The sequence below is a fragment of the Cibotium barometz genome, chromosome 7 (assembly GCF_041138505.1).
Source record: "Cibotium barometz isolate CiBa-2024 chromosome 7, ASM4113850v1, whole genome shotgun sequence".
NCBI lineage: Eukaryota > Viridiplantae > Streptophyta > Polypodiopsida > Cyatheales > Cibotiaceae > Cibotium > Cibotium barometz.
In genome coordinates this window covers 1905001-1921259 of record NC_141052.1, presented here as the reverse complement: position 1 = coordinate 1921259, position 16259 = coordinate 1905001, and the positions used below count along the sequence as shown (strand labels likewise).

The 16259-nt window shown below is 45.6% G+C and overlaps 1 protein-coding gene across 2 annotated transcripts in view; it reads left to right on the top strand.

Annotated features, from left to right (window-relative positions):
* The window catches only part of LOC147636574 (uncharacterized), a 42621-nt gene extending 26472 nt beyond the window's left edge, over positions 1-16149 (top strand). The window contains exons 2-4 of one of the 2 annotated variants that reach the window (XM_086799806.1): positions 15061-15184; positions 15280-15381; positions 15483-16149. In XM_086799806.1, the coding sequence (XP_086655932.1) occupies positions 15061-15184; positions 15280-15297 (142 nt within the window). In that variant the 3' untranslated portion in view covers positions 15298-15381; positions 15483-16149. Of the gene's footprint in view, positions 1-14991; positions 15185-15279; positions 15382-15482 lie in introns of both variants that reach the window. The other variant, XM_086799805.1, reaches the window with a different exon arrangement.
* Positions 16150-16259: the final 110 nt, after the last annotated feature.

Here is a 16259-nt window from a genome sequence, read left to right as displayed (position 1 = left end):
TATATGGCAAAAATCAGCATCCAAATGATACAAATCTCTCATAGCAGATAGATCTCCATGAGAGGCCACTGAGACTGCAGCAATATAAGGCCTCCTAGATAGTGCATCGGCCACCACATTTTTCTTTCTTGGGGTATGCACAATCTGAAAATGAAACATGGAAAGAAAGTTTGCCATTCTCATCTGCTTCTCTGAAAGCTTGGTTTGAGATAGAAAGTATCTCAAGCTTTGATGATCTGTCTTGACTACAAATTCAGCCCCAAGAAGGTAGTGTTTCCAAATCTTTAAGGCGTGAATTACAGCCAAGAGCTCTTTCTCATAGATATCCATATGAAGCTCAGCATCATGCAATCGACGGCTCTCGTATGCAACTGCATGCCCTTCTTGATTTAGGACAGCTCCTATGCAATCACCACAAGCATCACATTCAACCACGAATGACTTGTGCAAGTCAGGAACAATCAATACTGGACCACATATGATAGCATGCTTGAGCTGCAAGAAAGCATCCTGTTCCTTTGAAGTCCATTTAAAAGCAGTTTTCTTCTTCGTGAGATCATGTAGAGGAGTGGCAATCATAGCAAAATGCCTTATGAAACGCCTGTAGTACGAACATAATCCCAGAAAACTACGTACTTGATGTACGTTTTGCAATTCGGGCCAATTCCGAATGGTCTCTATCTTTGCAGGATCCATTGTAACTCCATCCTTGGATACAATATGTCCCAGATAATGAATCTCTGAAAGGAAAAACTCACTTTTCTTGGCATTGACGAAAAGTTTATGCTTCCGCAACTCTTCGAACACTGTGACCAAATGAGTTCTGTGTTCCTGCTCATTCTTGGAGAAAACCAAGATATCATCAAAGAAGACTCCTGTAAACTTGCGATGGGGTCGGAATATCCTATCCATCATACGATTAAAAGTAGCAGGAGCATTGGTGAGACCAAAAGGCATTACCAAGAATTCATATAATCCGAAGGCTGTCCTGAATGCAGTCTTATGGACATCTTGTGGCACCACGCGTATCTGGTGATAACCACTCTTCAAATCAAGTCTACTAAAGCAAGCTGAGCCATCAAGCTTATCCAAGATATCATCAATACGTGGAATAGGAAATCTGTTCTTGATGGTAAGCTTGTTCAAAGCTCGATAGTCTACACACATACGGAATGATCCGTCCTTCTTTTGAACAAGAAGCACAGGAGAGCAGTAAGGTGAGGAACTGGGCTGAACCAAACCTTTCTCTAAAAGCTCGTTTACCTGCTTCATGATTTCTTCTTGTTGTGCAGCACTCACTCGGTATGCGGGTTTGTTAGGAGGAGAACTACCTGGCATAAGATCTATACGGTGATCTTCGGGCCTTTGGGGAGGTAATTCACCTGGCAACGAGTCAGCAAAACAGTCTTTGAATGCATTAAGAAAATTCAGCCTATCATTAGACATAGCATCCACATGTTGATGATTTGGCACAAGACTATCACGCACAAAAACCAAGTACGCTGAAAGACTCTTTTTCATTGCTTTATTAATTTGGATGTGTGATACAACTGGGATGGAATCCCCTTCTTTGCCAGCATCAATAAAATGCATGCGGCCTTTATGCATAAAAGAAATCATATTGGACTTGTAGTCTTTGCGGGGCTCAAGCCTATGGTGCCACGGCTTGCCCAACAATACATCACATCCATTCAGTGGAGCAACTAGGAAATGCTCATTATCATGGTAGCCCTGGATATGGATACGCAACTTCCCAATCAAAGGGGTAACCTACACCTCTTTACCAATAAATGCAGCTTCGGCTTCAATCTGAGGTCCCATGTTTTCAACCTCAATACCCAATGCAGCTGCCATTTGCATAGAGATGAAATTGTCAGTTGCACAGTCATCAAACATAAAGAGTGCGGGCTGATCCTTGATTTGCCCCCAAGCCTTGCAAACCATACGCTCTTTTGCATCATGACCTGTATTACCTTGCACATCAGGAACTGCATGAACATTTGCTTTGGTGTGCTTGTCCTCGTGCTTTGATTTGCGATCTAGGCATTGTCGGAACATGTGGTCTTTGCTACCACAAGAAAAGCATTTTCCATCCTTAGCATATTGCTCTCTTTGCTCCGGGGTTAATCCAAATTTGTTCTTCCTTGGGCCCTGTTCTTTAGATGTGTTATTTTCAGCTTTACCACCCTTGTAGGGCTCCCGGAAGTTCTTTTTAGGTGGCTGTCCACCCTTTTGCTGATTTGGGACAGCCTTGTCCTTCCCCTTGGAACCTCCTTGATCCTGCTTGATCTTGAGCACCAATTGCTCTGTAGCAAGGGCAGAAGCTGTGAGTTGTTGCAACGTATGTTTTGGGTGCAATTCAATACCCGATCTATATGCAGGTTGCAATCCAGAACGAAACTTCCTCTTTCTTTCATCCTCTGTGATTTGCATAAAGGGAGTCACTTCCAGCAACACTTTCCAAAATTTGTTAACATACTGTTGCACACTCTCATTATCTTTTTGTTCCAGCCTGTCCCACTTTTGAGTGAGAGTTTGCTCCGCATTGGGTGGTAAGAACTGAGCATAAAATCTATCTTTGAATTCCTTCCTAGTAGAGATGGGATCCTTGGTGATCTTTTCAGTGATCCACCAATGGGCAGCAGTCCCTTTTAAAAACATGCTAGCATGGCGCACCTTTGACTTTTCTGTAAAGTCCTCATCGCTTAAAGCAATGTCGAACTGTGCCACAAACGCTAACACCTTAGAAGCATCATGTTCACCATGAAAGACATCAAATTTGACAGATTTATCACCTGCTTTGAATTCCTTGAGCTTCCTGGCATGAGGCTCATGGTCTTCTCTTTTTCTTTTCCCCTTATCCAACGGGGTAGCCCTGTCTGCATGTGAAGGTTTTGTGTGGCCAATTATGGCCATGCTTCGTATGGTCGACAAACATGAGCCATGCATGGGTGTTGTCGATGAAGGGTGGCATGTGCTCCACGAACTCGAAGCTCAGATGCATGTGACTTACCTGCATATGGCATGGTCTCTCCATGAGACAACTCAGAAGGCAAAATTTTTCTGGAAGTAGACCTGTCACCATGAGATACATATCTTGCATGCATGTGACTTTCGTGCCCTCCATGAGCACTGGCATACATATATCTATCAGGCTTAGTGCCTTGGGGAGAGGATGCATGTCGAGAGGTGACAGTCACCTCTTCCTTTTGCATAAAAGATTTCAGCCTTTGGGATGCAGGATCTCCATGCTTCAAACGAGGTGGATTTCTGAATTTCAGCTCTCCGTCATCCCCCTCTTTGATATCACCTTTACGAAGGAGATAGGCAAGTGCCAACTCCCTTGGTTTCTTGCCCACTTCACGAGCCATTGATTCAAAGGTTACATCAACCATAGCATCAGCCTTCCTGGCTTCAATAGCACTTTGCAGATGTGGATCTTCATGCAAGAACTTTAACTCTTGCTCTTGAGCTTGCAAAAGTTTTCTCATATGTTCCATTTCAGCCCTCATAGCATCAGGCTCTTGTTCAAGCATAACTGTCTTTCCTGGAGACAGTTGACCCTTGGATTCACTATCCATAACCCTTTCAAGGGGCTTGTGTCTACCACGCAGGGCATCAGACCCACGAGAAGCACTAGATGGACCCCTCGAATTTGGTACTTCCAAAGGGTTGCCTTGGCTGTCCATTGTGTTTTAAGTTTGCTAAAAGCGGGATGTCCAATACACAGGTTCGTTTCCCCACTAGGAAGAGGGAAACAACCGTGCTCTGATACCAATGAAACCGATCCCGTCAAGTGGGAAGGACTCCGTTGGACACCCACACGCTTAATAGCACAACTTTAAAACCACAAATTTGAAATGGACAACTTAAAACAACTTGAAATTTAAATGAACAGAAATGGAAAGATGGACACCAGCACTGGGGCCGGAACGGGCCGACCCCCCCCTCAATGTATGATATATTTATTGGGAGTATTTAATGAATACAATGCTCCATGGGTTCTGAGAACCAGATAATGTCCATGTACATATGAAAACAGTACCAAACAAATAGGCTCGAATTTCGATGTAGAAAACTCGAAGCAGAACGACCACTAGTGTGGTCCAATCTCTACGGTCCTGTGCTTTCACTGGACTCCGCGGAGAGCGCCTCACTGGTGTTCCGAGACCACGCACAAACAGGCGCTCTCGTACTTACGCCTGGCTCTCCCGATCTCAGCACCTTTGGACCGAGGTTCTCCAACAAAGCTTGGACAACCCGGCACCGAACGGGTGTGGCCGTAGAAGGATGAATCCCTTCTCAGATTTAAACATAAAATGCTTTACTCAAATCTGAAAATTCACTTACTTGTAGTTGGTTGATGGAAAACCAATACTTGTGGTATGATGAAGTCACCCAGATGATGCGAAGTCTCCTTGTAGAACACCAGTGGAGAGGATGTACCACCACAAAGGACACAGCCGCCTGCTGTGAGAGAGAAACATCCACTTGCAAGGGAGGAGAGAGAGAATACACAGCTACCAGCAGAGGTTTAGAGCTTTGGCGTCTGCATGAAGAAGAGTTGTGGTGGGGCAGCCGACTGTAGTAGCACAGAGGCAGGTAGCCTTCAGATGATGGCAGCCGGCTGCAGCACAGTAGCCGACTATGCACAGCAGATTCAGCAGCCGCCTGGGGTAAACATGCGCAGCAGTGCCTTGTGAAGATGGCCCACGTCTGAGAGCAGTAGCAACCGCCTGAAGGAGCAGCAGTACATCAGCCGCCTGGTAGGGTAGTAAGCGCAGCCAGCAGAGCAAAAGGTACACAGCCTGCAGTACAGAAAGTACAGCCTGCAATACAGAAGGTACAGCCTGCAGTACAGGGGGTACAGAAGCAGTTGCAGCAAGCCGCCTGGGAGAGAGGGAGCAGCGTGGAGTAAACAGCCGCCTCAGAGGAACATGCGCAGAGATGGTGGTCGCCGGTTCTCTACGTAAGAGGGAAGCGATGGATTCTACGCTTGAAGGGGGCCCTTTTTTTTTAATAAAATTTAAGTGAAGATACCACTAGAGATTTCCCACGCATGCATGAAAGGGAACTAGTGGGGGTTGGTGACCATGCCCACCCCCACACTCACTTAAAAGTGGGGCTCCCCACCTTGGCTCCAAAGTGGGTGCCCACTTTTAAATAAATGTGAACACCTAACCTTATAAAACAAAAGGGTTAGAATTAAATATTAAAAACTACATGTGCAACATACTTACCACCTGTTCACATGCACTAAAACTCGTCAGAATACAGAGCAGACTTCACGACTCACTGGCAGGCGTCCCCGCTCAGTAAGTAACACGTCAAGCAGGCAAACACACAAATACATGTCATGCGAAAACAGTTTCAAGCATGCAAATCATGTGTGCATGTGCAAATAGTAACATGGACATATCTCCCGTTCATGGAACAAGTACAAAATATCTGTCGGCACAAAACTGGCACGACATAAAACATAAAAACCTGGTCTTCATGGAGTGATAGTCCCATAGGTAAGACACAGTTCCAGGCACGAGTCTCCCTATGGTGTGACAGTCCCATAGGCAAAACACGGCACGAATACTGGCTCTTCCATGGCGTGACAGTCCCATGGATCGAACACAGTCCAGGTCATACACGGGTGGCACTGATCTGGCTCCCGTCCATACGACACCATCCTGCTAACACACGGGTGGCACCAGTCTGGCTCCCGTCCATGTCAGCAAAATACTGGCCTCTTCACACGAGACACTGGCCTGGCCTCAAGTGAACGAGACGCAAAAACTAGGAATGGACCAAATGGTCGGCCAATTGGTGACAATTCTCCTGGCAATGACTCGGAAAAACAGTCTTGAAACCCACTTAAGAAATCAGTCCTGTCCTTATCTAAGATAGACAAATTAGACTTAGACTCATCATCCTGTGCATCCTTTACATAAATCAAGTACGCGGAAAGATGCTTTTTCATTACTGATGAAATCGCCGAAGCGGATACAATAGGAACAGATTCCCCTTTGAGTTTTACATCCAATACATGCTCTTTCCCTCTATGAGTGAAAGTAATTTTCCTATTGTAAGTATCCACCACCGCATGTACCCTGTGGCACCATGGCATCCCCAACAAAACATCACAGCCATCCAAAGGCATGATGAAGAACTCTTCGCTGTCCACATAACCCTGCAAATGAAGCCGAAGCTTCCCAATGATAGGAGTAACGGGTTCTGCATACCCTGGACAAGCCATATTTGCCTCATGTAACGGCCCCATCTCCTCTGCGCGAATCCCCAATCGGCCAGCCAAATCTGGTGAAATGAAGTTGGCTCTAGCACCTGTGTCAAAGAAGATCAAAGCATTCTGATCTCTCACTTTGCCCCATGCCCTGCACAACTCTGTAGCTTCACCACCTAGCTGCTCCCCCACAAGATCAGGAACTAAGCCTGCAGGCTTTGGTTTCTTTGGCTTGGGCTCTCCTTTATTGTCAGGGTCCTTTTTGGACGTTCTTTTGGGACAATTGAATGACATATGCCCCTCTTCAGTACAGTAAAAACACTTTTGAGCATCTCTCAAAGCCTGTCTTTCCTCAGAAGTCCTCTTGGGCATTGGCAACTTCTGATACTTGGTCTCTGAAGACCCTTTAGCATCACGAGAAGCATGTCCAAATTTTTCAGCTTTCTTGCTCAATTTCTTACTGCCTTTAAATCCAGATGAACCACCTGTGAGTAACGCATTAGCTGTCATAGCATTTTCAATCATCTGTGACATGTTCGTTACTCTTGTCTTTATACAATAATCTCGTACCTCCTTGGGCAACCCACAACAATACTTCTCTACCTGCTCAGATAATGGCACGGCACGATAAGAAGTCACTGGGAGTAGAGCTTCCCAAAACTTCTTGTTATAATCCTCCAAACTATCACACTTTGAAGCATCCAGCTTGTGCCATGCGGTCATAACATCCACCTCAAATGTAGATGTGAGCCATACGGAAGAGAAAACCTGTTTGAATTGGACCCATGTGGTGGGTGCTATGCCCTGCAAAAGAAGAGTAGACCACCACTGCAAAGCATTGCCCTTGAGAAAAGTGGCAGCTTTCCTCACCTTAGAGGACTCTGTGTAATTCCCACCAGAAAAAGCAGCATCAAACTGCTGTAAAAAGGTAAGTGCTTTCAATTTATCCTTGGCCCCACTGAAAGTGTCAAACTTCACTGCAGCTCCCCCTTCCTTGTAATCCTTCGCCTTTCCCATAGGCGTTAGATTATCATATGGAAGTGGTTTCGTAAGATTGCTGCCCCCAACATTCATACCCATCATTGGGTCAACATTCCCCATTCCCACACCAGGCATACCATACATTCCAGCCATGTTTCCAAACATTCCATTATGCATACCTGGCTGCAGACCACCAAACATATTGCCTTGCATCCCAGGTTGCATGCCTCCAAACATATTTCCTTGCATACCGGACTGCATACCACCATACATATTCCCTTGCATGCCAGGCTGAAAATTGGCTCCAAAAGGCCCATACATACCCATGCCTCCCTGAGGATAACCCCCAGTCATGGATTGGAACACCGAGCCACCACCAAAATAACCTGGATGCATATTCTGCTGAGGAATAGGTGGCTGTCCATAGAAGGAACTCTGAGAGTTTGCACCATAAGCATGCTGCATATTCGGAAACTGGCCAAAAGATGGTTCCTGTGGGATGGCACCACTATGACCCTGAGGAAGATTCTTCGAACGAACCTTCTTCTTCTTTTTCTGGGGCTCTGTGCGGGGCTCTGTGTGAGATCTCAAAAATTCAGCAAATCTCTCGCTCTGTGTGGGCTGCATAAAAGTATCCGTAACACTAGCCAAGCGATCTTTGAACCGAGCATCATCATCCTCTTTACCATGCACATCTTCTGGCTGTGTTACATCCTCATAAGGCTCAACATCTGCAGCCTGTTCTCCTGCAAAAATATCCTCAGATACATCTCTCTCAGGAGAAGTGTCTTGCTCTTCTTCTTCATGATAGAAGTACTCTTCCTCTGTATCAGACATGTTTGCTGAATTTTCAGCGATGGCTTTCTTCAAAGCAACCACGAGCTCACCCCCTTCAGAAAGTTGATGATTGGTCCCGGGGACGGAACCTTGAAACTTGCCTCTGATAGAAAACCAGAGTGCGGTAGATTAGCAATCACCCGTCCACTTGTAGTCTAGAAGATAAAACAAAGCAGATTGGAGCTAGAGTGCCCAAATCTGAAAACACAGCGACACCTGTTGGCCCCAAAGCTTGGCGCCCCTTGCGGTATTTCTTTATTCAATTATAATAATATGAATGGCTGAGTACAACACAAAGATCAGCCAAGAGTTTACACCTGTATATCCAATCTGACGGCCCACAAATCCTTCTTAACACAGAGGATCTATGCACACAGATCTGTGTCTCCAAATAACACACTGTGCCTCCCTCTGATCAGCCAAGATCACTAAGCAGGCCAGCCATGGGCATACATCTGGCATAACTCAAGTGCATGATACATCATCTCAGCTCAAACATACATGTGCTGTCCAAACTCTGTCTCAACCCTTGTCAATCTGCCATACCCCTCCTCTCACAAGGGGCCAGATAACTCATATCTGCAACAGACATCAAGCAGTAGAAAGAGAGATAGATGAACAGAAACAAGGCTTACCAAATTCAGCTCGTGAAACAGCACTGGAGGAAGCAACAGCACCAATCTGTACTTGCAGGCACTTGTATCCACAACCCTGCTTCACACATGTGCTTGTACTTGCTTGTATCCTCCTCCTGATGTTCACTCTTATGCTGTCCTTGAAAATACAGATCTGAAAATCAGCACTGTACCCGTCTGTACCACCTCGCCATACGTGCCAGGAGTTGTACTTGCACAAACAGTCGGCTGTCCACTCTTGTACCTGCCTGAATCTGAGTACACAGTTCTGTCCAGCACCTGTTTACGCCACCTGCAGCAGTTGTACTTGCTGTACCTGGCTGCCCGTACACTGTACGGCAGCCGTACAGTACTGTACTTGCTGAAAACCTGACTGTACAGCCTGTACAGGTCATGTGCGCAGCCAGTCCAGCAGTGAAGAAGACCCACAGCTTGTACCAGAGAGAGAAAGAGAGAGTGTACTTGCACAGATCTGGCCGTACAGTGCTGTACGGCTGATTTACACTCAGAAAAACAGCAACAGCCCTCCAAGATCTGCAGTCGACTTGCTCTTCCACTCTTCCACGCTTGTGTACATGCGCTTGAGAAAACTCCACGATTCCCTCTTTTCCAAAAGCTAGAGAGAGAGAGAGGAGAGAGAGATACACTTACTCCAAAAGTGGCTCCTCCCCAAAATAATCCCTAGGGCCACTAAGGCCTAGGGGCAAACTTAAATAAACATTAAAGTTTAATGTTTCTAGTTCCCCCCTTCACACCTAGGGATGTCCACACATCTTAAACTTTGTCCGGGCACCCCCCATGTGAATCATAAAATATTCTGACTCTGCAACCACCATGCCCACACTTATACTGTTCCATTTTCACAGGGCCATGACAGCTGGCCTCTCATTTCTCATTCAGTCTTGTACATATTTTGCTCCGTCACTTATGAGACTATCTGTGTCTCTTGCTTGGGACTGTTCTGCTTCAGTATATTCAGCATAGTTTGCTCCATATCTCTCTCTCTCTTGCACTCTCTGTTTAGCACATTCTAGTGCCACTCTGCTTCCGCTCTGTGCACTCTTTCATGGTATCATCGCTCCTAGTTTAGCAACCTTTCTGCTGCCCCAGATTCAGCCCTCAGCACCTTCTCCTCTGCGTTTTCTTCCATATCCATAGCTTTTGCTGCTGCGTTTTCTGGACAGCACTTTGGTGGTCGTTTTTTCTTCAGATTGGCTTCACCAATTCAGCCATCTGGCTCTTGTTGATCAGCGTTTCATTGCCCACTTAAAGATTGGACTGCAGGCGGTCTGTTTTCTACAGGACAGCAGTTGTTCACTGCTGCGTTTTCCTCTCCAGTGGCCCTTTCCCTTTGCAGAGGGGGCTTGTGGTGTTGCAGGCTTTGGTGGCACTCTTGGTACCTGTGGAGGACACCTTTTCTTCAGAGATTGTGCGTTTTCTTGAGGAGAGCCCAAGCTACTGTCTTTGTTGTTGCCTTTCCCTCTTGCACCCTCTTACAGCATATTCCCTGGCCCTGTGTGGCTGCCTTTTCTCTCTATATCAAATCCGCATTTTTTGCTTCCCTCTTTTGGTGACCTCAAGGTTGGAGGTATAGTCGACAGAAGCTTCTGCGTTTTTTGCTACAGGAGGATTCTCGGGTGCTATCCAGCCTCTTAGGGCTGCGTTTTGGTGGGAGGAAAGACCCTATATCAGCGTTTTTTGATTTGGATAGTTTTATCTTATGAGGGTTGGTTCTCTTGATTGGATCAATGATGACAACTTCAGATTTGGCTCCCGTACCACTCTCTTGTTATTTCCTTGATGAGGCAGACAAGTTGGATGGTGGTAACTTTCAGTCATGAAAGTCGCAGGTTACTTCTATTCTCAGGGAGTACGGTTTGATGGAGTTTCTCTCGTACAAGAATCGGTGCTTGCCGGACCTTGCCTCTGCGGAGGATGTGTGTCGGTGGAGGAAGATTGACGGACAGATCTATGGCTTTCTCCTCCTGAATTGTCAGGATTCGGTTCTTCGACACTTCATCTATGCTCCTAATGATGCTTCTACCTTCTATGTGTGGCAGTTGCTTTGTGACCTATATGGTGATGCCAGTGATCGGCAGATGCTTTCTGCTTCTGGGTGTTGTGCAGCTAGTGATTTGGGCCAGTTTTGCTCATTGCATCTGAGGAGTTTGTTTCTCCTGTTGCCTTGCCTTCAGTTTCTGTGCATACTTCTCCTTGCCAGGATGATATCTTTGGTAATGTTTTTGAGGAAGACAGTGGGCTATCTTTGCTCACAACTTCTGAGGGGGATTTTTCTCCTATTGCTTCGTCTCCAATTCTTTCTTTGTCAACCAGTGACTAGGATGTGTTGCTGGTCCCTTTGCCTTCTATGGAGGAGCTTGCTTCTACGCTGTGTTATGCTATTGAGGCTACTACTACTTCAGTTACCACTACAGTGAATGTTCCTACTTCTCTTACTCTGTGTGAGGATTTTGGATTGTGGTCAGGTGTGTCCGTGACCGTGCCTGGGGCACAGTGGTACTTCCAAGGACTGAAGGATTGGCATTTGGATTTGGTTGGACCTGCGGAGTCCCGACATCAGTTTTCAAAGGGGGCAGTTGAGTTCTTACATCTGGCAATGCCGACCTTCGAGGAGGGTGCTATTATAAAGCATTTGGCTACTCTTGGTACAGAGTTGGAGCAGATGGACTCTATTTCTTTTGAGGGTATTATCTTCTTGGAGCTACAGGCTTCTAGGGATTCCTGTGACACTATGTTTATATTTGGGTTTGGCACCGATATTTGGAGCAGCACGATGCAACCTTCATGGTTGATTTCTAGAAGAACAATGTACCTGGCAGCTTGTCCTGTTACTTTTGTAGCTGAGTTGCTGTGTGGAGATTGCTTGTGGAGCTTTCCTGGTACGTGTTGGTGCTGCTTTCTTTTGTCTTTGATAGAGGACGACTTCTTCAGCTTCTCGGAGTTATGTTCAGCATCTAGTGCTGAGAGGGGGTGTTAGCACATTCATCCCCAGTTTCTGTCCATTTCTAATGTCCTGTTGGTCCCATTTGTATGGCCCTTGATTGTGGGCTGGCCACCTCTTTTTTTGACTATTTTTCTGGGATTTTTTCCAGCCATTCTGGCATTTTTCCAGTCGGCCATGTCTAACAGCTCCAATCGGCCTGTTTATGAGCTCCAGTCGGCCAGCACTTCCCCACTATAAATAGTGGGTGTTGGTCTCTCATTTCTCATTCAGTCTTGTACATATTTTGCTCCCTCACTTATGAGACTATCTGTGTCTCTTGCTTGGGACTGTTCTGCTTCAGTATATTCAGCATAGTTTGCTCCATATCTCTCTCTCTTGCACTCTCTGTTCAGCACATTCTAGTGCTACTCTGCTTCCGCTCTATGAACTCTTTCACCTAGCAACCCCTGAAGTCATTAGCCATTGGGAATCTAGAAATGCCACTGCTATAATGGAGCTCATGCAAGGCCTTCTACCAAAGTTTCATTCTTAACTCCAACAGTTCCCCTATGTCTCTGACAGATGTGCACACCTTGCAGAGAGATATGCCGCACGTGATCGCACGCGTCGCATTGATCTCGAGCATCAAATTCAAATTTTCTCTATCAAAGAAGGGGATGACCTGACCGTCAAAGTTGTTGAATATTGGCGCCCTAACGCCGAGTATGCCACCATTGGTTGTGCCAAGTCACAGGAAGACCAGGTTATCACTTTATACTAAACAAGTTGTTGCCTAGTTTATTTACTTTCGTCACACAGACCATTAGTTTAGAACCTATGCCTAACCTATATGAGTGTGAGTGCCAACTTCTGCGCTTCACTCTGTTGCATGACCAATTTCATCCCAAGAAGTCATCCTCTTCCTCCTCCACTCAAGAGGGGGAACTTGTGTCCAATACCACTTGTAATCAAAAAGGACAAGGGAAGGGGAACATCAACTCAGGTAATCAAGGCAAACCTCCCGGCAACAATACTGATTCCAAAAACCCTGCCTCAACACCTATTCCCCAATGGCAAATGATTCCCACCAACAAAAAGAATAAATTTTGCACTTATTGCCAAATGCCTGGACATTTTTATGATGAGTGTGTCTTTAAAGCCAAGGAAAATAGAGGCAACACCTCCAACACCACTACCTCCACCCGCCAAAACAACCAAGGTGGTAGCAATGCCCCAAATTGGAGATCAAGAGGGGATAATATTCCAGCACCTACTCTGCAGAGCTCCCCACAAAGGACCCAGCAATAAGGCATTGGTTCGACTTGGCCGCAATCCGCTCAGTGGTGATCCATTGGTCAGGTTACATAAGCCCCACCCTCCTAGTCAGTTTCTTTCACCACCCCGAAAGAGATGTCTGACTGGTCTTCTCTTACACCTCGTCCTCGCCCCTCGGCCAATATCGCTCAGGTCACATTTAAGGTTGACCTTGGCCACTCCTCCAGAAGGAAGAAGAAACAAAGGCCTAGACAAGGCCATCTGTGGGGGAAAGCCTTTGCCTTCATTCAGATCTATCAGTTACCTGAGCATCCTCGTGTGCCCATCATTGAGGCCCATCCAACTCTTCCCTGTGAGCCCAGCCACATTTTGATGTGTAAAAGGTTTGCCATCTATGTACCGGAGCTCTGTATAGCTAGCGAAAGTAGAGAATTGGTTGTTAAAGCATATGTGGTCATGCTTCGAATGTATCCAACAAGAGCATGCCAATCGCCCCATGAGTAAGTAGGACCAACATATGGCAAAAGGGTTCTAATTTGATTCTGTTGTAGAATTACATCACTCATGATAAACAAACCCCTACCCCCTTTGGGAATTGTAGAGGCTCCAATCAACCTCATAATTTGTGGGCATGGAAGAAGCCGATCATGCACCGTACCGCCTACATGAGAACGTACTAATTCTTTGATGAAGATACTGGGGTAGAGGCAAATCGCCTGCCGTCTTCGATTGTAGACCGGGTGGAAGAGGAGTAACGTGATTCATAAGAGAAGTTTGGATGCGTAACATGTTATGTCCACGTCGAGTACGAGTCAAGGACAAATCAAGATGTGGTGTCTTGTCCTCCTCTTCTTCCTCTAGCTCTCTAAGGAATGCAGGCGAAAAAGAGGCCACATGGGGAAATTCCGAGTAATGAAATTCTTGCAAGTGAATTTTGGATTACACCATCATTCTTTGTCTAGTGCACACATTGCTTATTTATAGATTCTCACATGCGCTAACGTGTGCACGCGCGCGCGCACGCACACACACAATTACATCGATTTGTATGTAATGTGGACAATTAGGCTTACCCACACTGTCGCCGTGTGATTCTGGTGGCGCTCCAATGCATCTACTATTTCTGAAAATGTGATCTGCGCAAATCCGATGCGCATGCCTTCTGTCTCCATTGCAAATAGTACACCAACACTGGTCATCCCGATTAAGATGATCATGGTCGGCAGATTGGGAGGAAGTGGATGAAGATGGGCGTGATTGTTGTTCAATTCATAATGGCAACAAGGCTCGACATGTTAATGGAGCATGTCGAAGAAAGCGGGGGGGATGGAGTGCCGCACGAACTAGATGAAGAGGAGGGATAATCCATTCAACCTGCAAAGGTAACATATCAACATGCTAAGTAGAAATTCTCTTAAAACATAAACAAAAACAAAAAAAACAGACTCCTTCGTATATGAATGTATGCTCTTGTGTGTGTGTGGGGGAAGCGTTTTGGCTCTCCAAATGCACCATATGCGCTACCATAGCCCATATGGGCTTATGGTCAGCCCATACGGGTTATGGTAGCGCATATCGTGCATTTGGAGAGCGTTTTGGCTCTCCATATGCACCATATGCACTATGGTCAACCCATATGCGCTATAGTAGCGCATATAGGCTTAAAGCACTCTCCAAATGCACCACATGTGCTAGCATAGAGCATATGGGCTTATGGTCAGCCCATATGCGCTATGGTAGTGGAAATGGTGCATTTGGAGAGCGTTTTGGCTCTCCAAATGCACCATATGCGCTACCATAGCACATATGGGCTTATGGTCAGCCCATATATGCTATGGTAGCGCGTATGGTGCATTTGGAGAGCAACTCTCCAAATGCACCATACGCGCTACCATAGCATATATGGGCTGACCATAAGCCCATATGTGCTATGGTAGCGCATATGGGCTTAAAACGCTCTCCAAATTCTCCATATGCGCTACCATAGCGCATATGGGCTTATGGTCAGCCCATATGCGCTATGGTAGCGCATATGGACTGACATCTAAATTACATAATTATAAATACAAAATATTTGAGTTGTGCAGGCAATGGACAGGCAACCTTAGCAATACACGCCCTGTGACCATGTCAAAAGAGTCATGGATGTTCTTTAGGCAAGAGGTTCGTCCAGAAAAAGAGCTGGAGCAAGATGAAGGCTATACGAGCTGCTGGATTGGCACGAGGACACACATCACGGGTCGGCACAATGGTGGATATGCAGGGCTTCATGCCTTATTTGTAAGTAAAGCTAATTAAATAGTATCGCGAATGACATGCAAATAAATTGTGTCAAATGCTTTTTAAAAACTTTTTCTTATTTTTTTGTTAACTAGACAAAGGACTATGGATGAGAGGCCACAACTGCAGAGGTCCAGTCAGCACTTTATGGGAGCTACAGGGCGCTGTAGCATGACATGCCTCCACCAGCACACAAGGTAACTAGTTAATTCAAGGTCACCCATGCAGCTATATATTTAAACAATCAATGGCAATGTTAAGTATGATTTACTTAAGATGTTTTCTTTGTCCCTTGTAGGAGCTTCATGGCTGCGTCGACCTGGAGACAGTGGCACGCAAGATGGTAGAGGCAGCAACGCCTCCACCACTACTTTGACTACCCCCTGAACGATCAACAGGATGATCACGACATGTGACATGATGATGCTACCACAGACAAGGATGCTCCATGAGCATATTTCTGATCTCCCCCACATATATGTACCATATGTATAGGATCGGCCTAGATATGTTTAGGATTGTAGTAGCTGGCAGTTGCTCATTTTGTATATTCATACTAGTGTTACCATTTATCGGTGCACTTGAGCGACATGATTTTGTACCTCCTCTTGACATTGTATCATTTTGTAGGAAAGTACAAAAGGCTGAGCCCTCGCTCTACTGAGGACCTTATGTCATGACCAAAAGAATCAATGACCAAGCCTGTAAGCTATTGTTACCTCCTTATTTAAAAATTTATAATGTATTCCATGTAAGCCCTTTGAAAGCATATGTACCTATTCCTGACCATATCCTAGATGATGATCAAATTGTTATGCCATCCCAAGGCACTTTACAAATTCAACCAAACATAATCCTTAGATGTAGAGAAAGGACTCTCCAGAAATAGAGCCATTAGGGATCATCCTAGTGGAAGATGTTATATCGGAAGATGAGTCTAAGTTGTATCAATATTTTCCCTACCTATTTTCTAGATGAGGATATCTCGATTTATTTAAGCAGGGAAGGATGTAAAATTCCCAATTTTTTTGACTTCCCTCCTTGGCTTTGTGGGAACCTACCCTTCCCACATTTA